Here is a 10,021-nt window from a genome sequence, read left to right as displayed (position 1 = left end):
AACTCCAAAAAAGCCTAAAAACAGAAAGCCTAAATTAGAAAAAATAGCTACCATGCAGCTAAAATATTAGCCAAACTCCAAATTAGGCTAAAATACTGAAAAAAGTCTAAGTTAGCCTAAAACAGCTAGCATGCAACTGAAATATTAGCTAAACTCCAAATTAGCCAAAAGAGCCTACATTAGCCAAAATAACTAGAATGTAGCTGAAATATTAGCTAAACTCCAAATTAGCCAAAAAAGCCTACATTAGCCAAAATAACTAGCATGTAGCTGAAATATTAGACAAACTCCAAAATGGCCTGAAAAAAGCCTAAATTAGCCAAAATAGCAAACATGCAGCAGAAATATTAGCTACTCTCTGAAATAGCCGAAAAAAAAGAAAGCCTTAATTAGCCAAAAATAGCTGAAATATTAGTGGAAATATTAGCTAAACACCAAATTAGCCTAAAAACCTGAAAAAAATCCTACATGAGCCAAAAAAGCCAGCATGCCACTAAAATATTGGCTAACTACAAATTAGCTTTAAAAAAAGATAGCCGAAATTAGCCAAAATAGCTAGCATGGAGCTCAAATATTAGCCAGACTCCAAATTAACCTAAAAAAAACTGAAAAAGCCTAAGTTAGCCTAAAATAGCTAGCATGCAGCTGAAATATTAGCTAATCTCAAAATTAGCCTAAAAACTGAAAAAAGCCTACATTAGCCAAAAAAAGCTAGCATGTAGCTCAAATATTAGCTAAACTCCAAAATACCATAAAAAAACAAACAAAATAAATGAATAAATAAAAACCCTAAAATAGCCAAAATACCTAGCATGTAGCTGAAATATTATCTAAACTCCAAAGTAGCCTAAAAAAGAAAGCCTAAATTAGCCAAAATAGCGGAAATATTACCGGAAATATTAGCTAAACTGCAAATGATTCTAAAAACTTGAATAAAATACTACATGAGCCAAAAAAAACCAGCATGCAGCTGAAATATTAGCTAAGCTCGAAATTAACTAAAAAAAAGATAGCCTAAATTAGCCAAAATAGCTAGCATGCAGCTGGAATATTAGCCAGACACCAAATTAACCTAAAAAAACTGAAAAAGCCTAAGTTAGCCTAAATAGCTAGCATGTAGCTCAAATATTAGCTAAACTCCAAAATACCATGAAAAACAAACAAAAAATAATAAAATAAAATAAAAACCGTAAAATAGCCAAAATAGCTAGTGTATAGCTGAAATATGAGCTAAATTCCAAAATAGTCCAACTTAATAAATGTCCAAATTAATCCAAAAAGCTATCAGAATGCTATTATAACTTTCAACTTTACTACACTCCAATATAGTATAAAATAACGACTAATCGACTATTAATTTAGTTGTTGACTATTTTACTAGTCGATCAGTCGTCGATTAGTCGACTATTAGGACAGTTGGACGGAAGCCACAGCTCACACATTCACTCCATCAAAGGCAGTCTCTGATCTTTGTCGCTCTTTTCTGATTTACAGTCCAGGAGTCACTCAGCTGAGCATCGAGATACAGGCAGACAATGTATTAGGGGCTTGTAAATATGTGTCCATGACAGAGTGAAAGCTGTCACACTGACTGGACTTCACATGACAAGAAAAAAAATGAAACGGTTTTAGGTTTACAGGAATTTCTGTTAAAATTACAAAAGCTAGAATAGAGTTAAAAGTCTGAAGATATCTGCTGGAAACTAGCTGGAGAAAAGGCGATGTTCTGTAAGTGAGAACACTCAGTCCTGAACATTTTGTTTCATTTTATCATGGAAGGTAATACTAGCACTGCAGAGGCATCAATCTGTTCCATCATCTATTCCATGGTAAAGACAAACACCAGCACGGGGAAAGACAAAATCCATCTGCTTCACATTTTCACAAATTAAATAAAACTTTCACAAATCAGAAACTGTGTTTAATGTATTCTTTACTATCCAAAGCATAATTTAATCCAGGTTTGAGCAGTCTGGGTGCAACGGTTTTTAATGTTTTTTGGTGGTCTCAGTGTAAAAAATACAGGGCAATGTTCCTTTAGTGCTCTCGAGATTTGGAGGCTAAAAAATTCAGCGTCGTGGTAAAAGGTAGAGCTGGGTCCAAAATATCGATAGTCTCGATCTGAAGTTGGTTTTGGTATCAGATCGATAGATAGATAGATATTTCCCCTCTTGTTTGAAAGTTTAATGTATCTGAAAAAAGGACCCAGCTGTCAATAAACTATTTTCCCTTTAATTGAAAATATCTTCCTAATTCTGTTTTTATGTTTATCAAGAAGTTAAAAAAGGTAAACTTACTAAAAACAAATGAGATTTTCAGGTTCATGTCACATCAATAACATTTATGAAAATATAAATATTGGTATCGATATCGGCGATATTGACCAGTATCGGATCGATACCCAAATGCTCAGTATGGCCTAGTCCTAGTAAAAGGCACATACAAAAGTTGAAAAAAATAAGAATCAGTATTTTCTTTTTGTTTTTTCGTTTAGTCTTCAATGTATTTCAAATTTTTCGAGACAGTACGGCCCCAGGAAGCAAAGGTGAAGAAGGTGGAGGACTTTCAACGTTCACACCGACACATTCTCACTCCCAAGACGTCAAATATTGACGTTTGGTTAAGGACCCTTCGGTTTAAAAAAAGTTTGCATTTTGTGTGTCCCCAAGGTGTTGTTTTTGATGTGCTGGCTGTTCCAGTTAAATCACAGGTCCCCAACCTCCGGGCCACAAACTGGAGCCGGCCACAAACTCTAACCCGGCACCAGACGCGAACCGGCACCAGATTAGGGTACTCAGTTTGGATGCGTCCCGAGGACCAGTTTGCATCCGGTACTGGATCCAGTACCGTGTCCTGAGGGTTGTGAACCCTTGATTTTAAAAACCATCAAAGAAGTCATCGTGGCTGTAGAGGAGGATGTTGGTGTGAGTGAGGATGCAAAAGTGAGTTATTCACAGTGACAAGCTGTAAAGGGAACAGCTAAAATGCAAAAACGTTCTAATCTTTTGAGATATTTACCAAAATTAACAAAATCACAAGATATTAAAGGCTTGAAATATTTTAACCAGCGTAATTCAAATTCAAATTCAAATTAATTTTATTTATATAGCACCTTTCCAGTTAAAAAAACAGCTCAAAGTGCTGTACATAAAACATAATAATGACCTTAACCAAGTCACAAACCTATGACAGGATTCAGGTCTTTGCAGAAATTTCGCCTAATAAAGTGAAGTCTACAGCCATCTTGATCTTTACAGCCTCATCTGACCAAATATTTGGTCTCACCTCCTTTGGGCTCCAGAGCAGGAGTTCTGGACTCTGGGAGCGTCAAGGGTCGGCATCCTGCTGGTTTCTCAGAAAGCCAGACCTACCTGTTACTGATTACCTGAGTCAAGTGTGTCTCACCAATAGAAACTTTCACATCACCAAACCCTGAGACCTGCATTTTGAGTTTCTTGGCAGTCTGTCACCAGAATCGACATCTACCACCCAACACTATCAAGAAAACAACTGGAATTGCTTTGTGGTAAAAACCAAAGGCTGTTTGTCTGACCGTCTTTTGATATAAACAAACAAGTAAGGAGCTGTCATGAGTACATTATTGATCAAACCCAAGCAAATCTTTAATTACAACAGACTGTTCACCAAAGGAATGCCCTTTAAGATATTAGACATGTCACTGAAGCCAACCTGCAGATGTAGTTGGTCTTGCACGAGCCCTGCAGTTCCAGACAGTTGGGCTTCTGCTTCTCCTCGTAGGAGCAGACGGGGACGATGGTCTGACGTCTGCGTTCGAAGCAGGCGGGGAGGTCATTGAGAGGGCACGAGCAGAACAGCATGCCGTAGCTGTGCTTTGCAGGAACCTGCGCAGAAGGAAACCAATCAAGGCATTATATTATCCGCAGTGATGTCATCCTACAGCAGCATCCTTTTCTCTCCTGTTGTGTTCATTGTTTGGAGACGACCATCAGTGATGTTCCCTGTTTCCTGCAATTTAACCACTGATCCGCTCAATTAATGGTAAAATGACACAAGCTAATACTGGCTTCAGAAATAGTGCATTGATTTATTATGATTAAGTTATTCACTTAATGGTTTAGTCTAAAATTTTGGGTTAACATCAAAAAATATTTATCCAATAATCTCTCTTCTACAGGGACCCTACAATTAATCAATTAATCAATCAAAAAGTTATATTGGATATATTATTACAATTATATTTAATATTAACTCATATATACATTTCTATATATATCTATAATGCGGTTAGTTTAAAAGTGAAAAAATGCTAAACGCTATAAAACAAATGAAAAGCCTTGAAACTATAAATTAATTAAACAAATTGTGTAAAAGCTAAGTTAAAAAAGATGTGTTTTAATTTAAAAATATCCAACCCTGATCCTCAGGTGAGTTACTCCAGAGGTCCAAGGAACTGGACAGAAGCTTCACCAGGAGTCTTTGTTCTAATAACGAGTATCGCCAAAAGACCAGAACCAGAGGATCTGAGAGTTCTGAGTGGAAATATCTTCACAGCTATAAAGGTTTTATGAACAATACTGGTGAAAGTGTGAAAAAAAAACATGAAAATCATAGCAAACGTGTCAAAAAAAAAACAAGAGGACCGGGCTGCAGACATCAAAGTCCAGAAACAGGAGTTCTAGACCAGAACTGGAGGTACCCGTACATTGGTCGAAAAGAAAATTGTGACACTACCAGCAATGGTTTTTCCTATTTTAAGTTTTGAAGAGTAAACTATTTCTATATATATTAACTTTGACACACTAAAGAACAAATAATTTATGGAATACGAGTTATTTTGTGAGTTAAGACACCTCGATCTCAGAGGCTCCACCTGTTGCTGCTTGTGGGTGTCGCCCATTAAATGACATCATCTTAGAGCCGCCCAGCTATCATGTCTGCGTTTATCCCACCAACACAAAACAATATCCAAAGTTGTGAAAAAATGGATGTGAATGTCATATATCTTCCTTTAATAGTCCCAGGCCATCGCTAGACTGGTTGTAGCTATGGCCAAGGCTAGCGGCTAACATCGCTAGCTGAGCGAGAAACCTAGTGACTGAGCACCGCTAGCTGAGCGGCAAAGCTAGCAGATGAGCACTGCTAGCTGAGCGACAAAGCTGTTAGTTGAACACAGCTAGATGAGCAGCAAAGCTAGTGGTTGAGTACCACTATCTGAGCGACAAATCAGGTAGAGGCAGTGCTGACAGCCAGACTCCTCCCAGTTCTCACTTTGTGACATCAGCCCGTGAAGACCTCCTTGTTTTTGTGGGTTAGGAGGGGCTGGTGCTCACGGTGCAGGTTTTTAGAGGACGATTTGGAAATGCCTGAATGGATCAAAATACCACATGGAGGTTTTTATAGTGAGGAATGAAGATTATAATAAACTCAAAAGCTCCAAAAGTCGATTTTTTATGGTATAGGGGCATTAATATAAGTTTTCTACAGTTCTGAACACTCTTGGGTTAGTTATGGTTATGATTGGGGTATAATTTCTGCTTCCAGTCAATGACGTCAGGCGCCATCTTGTCCAGTGCCATGTCCCTATCAAAAAAAGGTAGACTTTTTATTGTGAATATTGAAATTAATGATGTTAGAGGATGTCATCGTTTATCTGTATGTAACTTTTTGCTCTGTTGTGCTGTTTCTGTATTGCTGTTGGGTACTCAGGTCGTTGTTGTAAATGAGAAATTGTTCTCAATTGACCTTCCTGTAGAAATAAAGGTTCAACCATAAAGCTTTTTCTACTTTTTCACTTAATATGCCAAGAAAAAAAACTTCAAATGATCAAACGATCAAGCTAATGAGCCAAACTGCTAAATTGTAAGACTAGCTTTAAGTTATACATTCAGACGCATTACAGTGTTACTTTGGACATTTTCACACTGTAAATGAGGCTAGGGGTTTCAATATATGTTTTTGTATGGGTGGGATTGCTATTACAGCTTTTTTTCTTGTCCTATCACATAAGATAGGACTGGACTAGGGGGACGGGGTTGAGCATAAATCAAAGGTGTGGAAAAAAGAGTCGAAACACAAAGGTAGTAAAAAAAATATGTAGATTTTCAAGATGAACAACGTGGATGTAAAAGAGCAGCCAACGTTGACAGACAGACAGACAAGAAGGCAATCCGAGTTTTATCAGCAGAACAAAGCACTTTAAGGCCGCTCGGAGAGAAAAGCAAATCTTTCTGAGATCAACAATGTCATGCATTCTTAGTAGCTTTTCTATTTGGCTTCAGTTAAAGCTTTGCTATTCTAAAGAGACGTGATGGGCGCCGCGCTGTAATTACAAATCTTCTGGTGACATTTTACAAAATAGAACAGACAGAAAGAACATATTTGGAATGAATCAAAGCAAAAGCAAATCCTTTCTGTCTTGTTTGTAGAAAACGTTTTTTATTTGATTCCAATCTCCTCAGAAAAGCGGCGTTTTCACATGTTTTGGGATCACAGACGCCTTGCCTTGTCGAAGAACTGCCTCAGGGCCTTGTGGCACTTCCTCTTGTTGCAGACTTCTGTGGTGGAGACCCGGCTGGTGCAGGTGCTGATGTAGGACGAGCGGTACTTCTTGCACATGTCGTTCAGGTTGCAGTCCTTGGCGGCGTTCAGGCAGTTGTTCTCTCTGGCCACGGCCGGCTCACCTGCAGACACCAACGGATCAATGGAAATATCACAAGCTAGATTCTGACGCTTCATGGAGAAGAAAACAGAGGCTCCACGGAGCAACACAAAGACTCACCAGACAGCTGATGATATCAGTACAAGACAAAATGACACAGCTACCCCCCCAGGCTCCAGTGCAACCACAACAGAGGGGGAGTCAGAACAAAAGGCTGCATAATGATGCCCTCTACGACTAGTGCATGCTCAACACTTTCTGGATTCTATGAAGCCTTTTCAGGCAACACTCTGCATAAGACATCTTCCAAAAAAGTCAACAAAGTCAGAGTTCAGTCTTGTTTGTTTGTCATCTGCACTAATTACTTCCATGTTTTCTTCTCATTATTAACAGGTTCAAGTTTTTCTCTGAAATACAATTCAAAATGTTGCATGAAAAACATGCGGAGAGGGATCAGGGAGCATCAGGAAAGAGCAGGCGATGTCATCTAACATGTTACGAATGCTGACAAGGAGCCAAACAGCTCAAATTCAGTGATTTAAGACCTCAGTTAGAAACAAAACAAACACAAAAAAACAGGAATATTCGTTTGAAAGAAGGCAGCAGCAGACGATGGATGGATGGATGGATGGATGGATGGATGGATGGATGGATGGATGGGTGGAAGTATGGCTGACTGACGTCAACTGTCACATCCTTCATCTCTTTTTCGTAACCTCACCTCACAGTAAACCTACAGAACAACTATGTAGTACATACGCAGCTCAAAGAAATGAAAACACCACATCAAATAATAAGCTAAATAAATATAAAGAACAGGTGGGACACCAGGAAAAAAAAGAGACGTGCAAAAGGAGGTGATGCCAAAACACAATTACCGTTGTCCCACATGAACTAATAGTGTGACTGATTTGCACATCGTTGCTAAAGATAAAAAAACAATTAAACCCCAACAGAAGCAGGATAAAAACAGGCATGAGATGTGCTGTAAACAACATCCCTGTTTAGCTCTGGGTGGAAATTGGTTTAAGGAACCACTATCAAGGAAAACTCCAAGTAAACATGCATGAATGCACATTTTGGGATTCTGGGATTCCATGTTCCAAAGTATTCCATTGCTATGCAAGATTCTACAACCATTTTCAGGAACTATGTACAAAGTGCCATTGAACACATGTTGAAAGTTAAATTATGTCAAACATTCGGGGACTCGGATTTGGTTTGGACAAATGGACGCCGTCCATTAATTCATGGAAGTGCCAATCATTTGAAAATTGATCCTGGAGGAAAAAATATTAATCGTGGTTCGTGGCCGGCCGGAATTCTATGACACCAAGTCTTTCGTGTATTGAGTAGAGCAGTGAAAGAAAAATCCTGGATCGAGATACACCAGATTTACCATACACCAGGGGTCCCAAACCTTTTCTTGTGATGGCCACATAACTGTTTTCTTCTCTGATGGGGAGCCAGGGTCGGTTTGTAGGCTAACAGAAAAAGTGTAACAATCACAGCATAAATGGTTTAGCCTAAAAACATTTATGGTTTTCCAGAAAGTCAAACATAGCCATATAAAAATATTAATTTCTATAATCTTCGTGAAAAAATAATACTAAAACATTTTAAAAACTAGATATATAACATTACCTGTGATAATCCTAGTGGGAATGTGTAAACTGAATGTGGCTGCTGAGGATGCTGAAATAGATAACTAAAACACGGAAGTTAATATCTGAAAACACTGAAGTTGATATCTAGATAAAATATTAGAAAAATGCCAAATTAGCCTAAAATAATGAAAAATAAAATCTAAATTAGCCAAAACAGCTAGCCAGTTAATGAAATATTAGCTAAAATAGCCTAAAAATTGAGAAAAACCCAAAATTATCCAAACAGCTAGCATGTAGCTGAAATATCAGCTAAATGACAAATTACCCCAAAACAACTGTTAAATGTCTAATTTAGCCAAAACAGCTAGCATAAGGCGAAAATATTAGCTAAACTCAAAATTAGCCTAAAGAAACTGAAAAAAGTGCAAATTAGCCAAAACAGCTAGCCTGTAGCTTAAATATTAGCTAAACCCCAAAATAGCCTAAAACAACAGAGAAAAAGTCAAAATTAGCCAAACAGCTAGCATGTAGCTGAAATACAAGCCAAATCCCAAATTAGCCTTAAAACTGGTAAAATGTGTAATTTATCCAAAACAGTTAGCATAAAGCTAAAACATTAGCTAAGCTTCAAATTAGTCTAACAGACTAAAACAATCCTAAATTAGCCAAAACAGCTAGCCTGTGGCTAAAATATTAGCTAAACCCTAAAATAGCCTAGAGATCCTTAGTAAATGCCAAAACTGTTGAAAAAAAAATAGAATAAAAAGAGCTGAATATTGTAATAGCTGAAAGAGCTGAACAGTTACGGACGTCCATAGAGCCGGGCCAAATATGGAGACGGGCTTGATTGGGCCCGCGGGCCGTAGTGGGGGGACCCCTGCCGTACTCCTCTTTGATAGTTGTCACCAAACCTCTTTAAACTTCTAGTAAACAGTAGTGTTCATAAATGTGAGTTCAGCTCGTTCTTGTGTCTCCGTATCTTCAAACTTAGGGCATAAACACCAAATGGCGTCAAAGAAACCTCCTAGTTGGAGATTGGGAAACCCTTTACTGGTGATTCTTGCATCTCTTTTGTGTCCCATCTTGACAACAATACAGTATTTCACCCCAATATCAGCACTGCTTCAGCTGAACTCCCTTTGCACTTCTGGCAGATGGCATTCCCTTAAGAAAGCCACACATACATCAGCACAGACACTGCATACTCAGACAGAGCCCACACAGGGCTGATGTCGGGGCCATCTGGAGGCCTGGTGGGGGTAACGAGGTCCCCTCCCCGAGCAGTGGCTCATGTTTCCGATTCAGCCTCAAATTGATTATCATGTCGCCTGTTTCCTCCAGCCCTGCTGCCACCCCCGCCTAATTTCAATTGCATGGTAGAGAACAGGGTAGAATCCTGACCCTCTTACCCTCCACCACTCCCACGGCAGCCCTATTTACTCCCGGACGCTCTCCTTTCCTGTGGGTGTCCATCCCTCCTCGACGAGTTTCAACATTTGCTAGCTGTGCTCCTCTTTAACGACTTTATCTATGCAGCTCTGGATAAAGTCCAATCATTACCTTCCTCCTCCTCGTCATCTCACCTCTAAACTCCTGCGGCTTCCATCACTCCTTTCTCTTTTTTCAGCAACTCTTCGCCATCTGTCCTTTTTTGAACTCCTTGGAGTAAAGTTTCATTTCCGTTTATTTTTAAACCTGTTTAGGGTCCTTATGATATTTAGGACAAACTGTCATATTTTAAAAACAAAAGAATCAAAAGTGAAAAAAAAACAAA

The 10,021-nt window shown here is 38.7% G+C and overlaps 1 protein-coding gene across 4 annotated transcripts in view; it reads right to left on the bottom strand.

The window, feature by feature from the left end:
- The window catches only part of gfra1a (gdnf family receptor alpha 1a), a 237,295-nt gene that overhangs the window by 31,231 nt on the left and 196,043 nt on the right, over positions 1-10,021 (bottom strand). For all 4 annotated transcript variants that reach the window (XM_036215675.1, XM_024296700.2, XM_024296699.2 and 1 more), the window contains 2 exons: positions 6,484-6,662; positions 3,691-3,863 (listed from right to left, as the gene is read on the bottom strand). In XM_036215675.1, coding sequence (XP_036071568.1) covers positions 3,691-3,863; positions 6,484-6,662 — 352 coding nt within the window. The remainder of the gene's footprint in view (positions 1-3,690; positions 3,864-6,483; positions 6,663-10,021) is intronic.

Source organism: Oryzias melastigma, linkage group LG15, assembly GCF_002922805.2.
Source record: "Oryzias melastigma strain HK-1 linkage group LG15, ASM292280v2, whole genome shotgun sequence".
NCBI lineage: Eukaryota > Metazoa > Chordata > Actinopteri > Beloniformes > Adrianichthyidae > Oryzias > Oryzias melastigma.
This window is presented reverse-complemented; position numbering and strand designations above follow the sequence as displayed.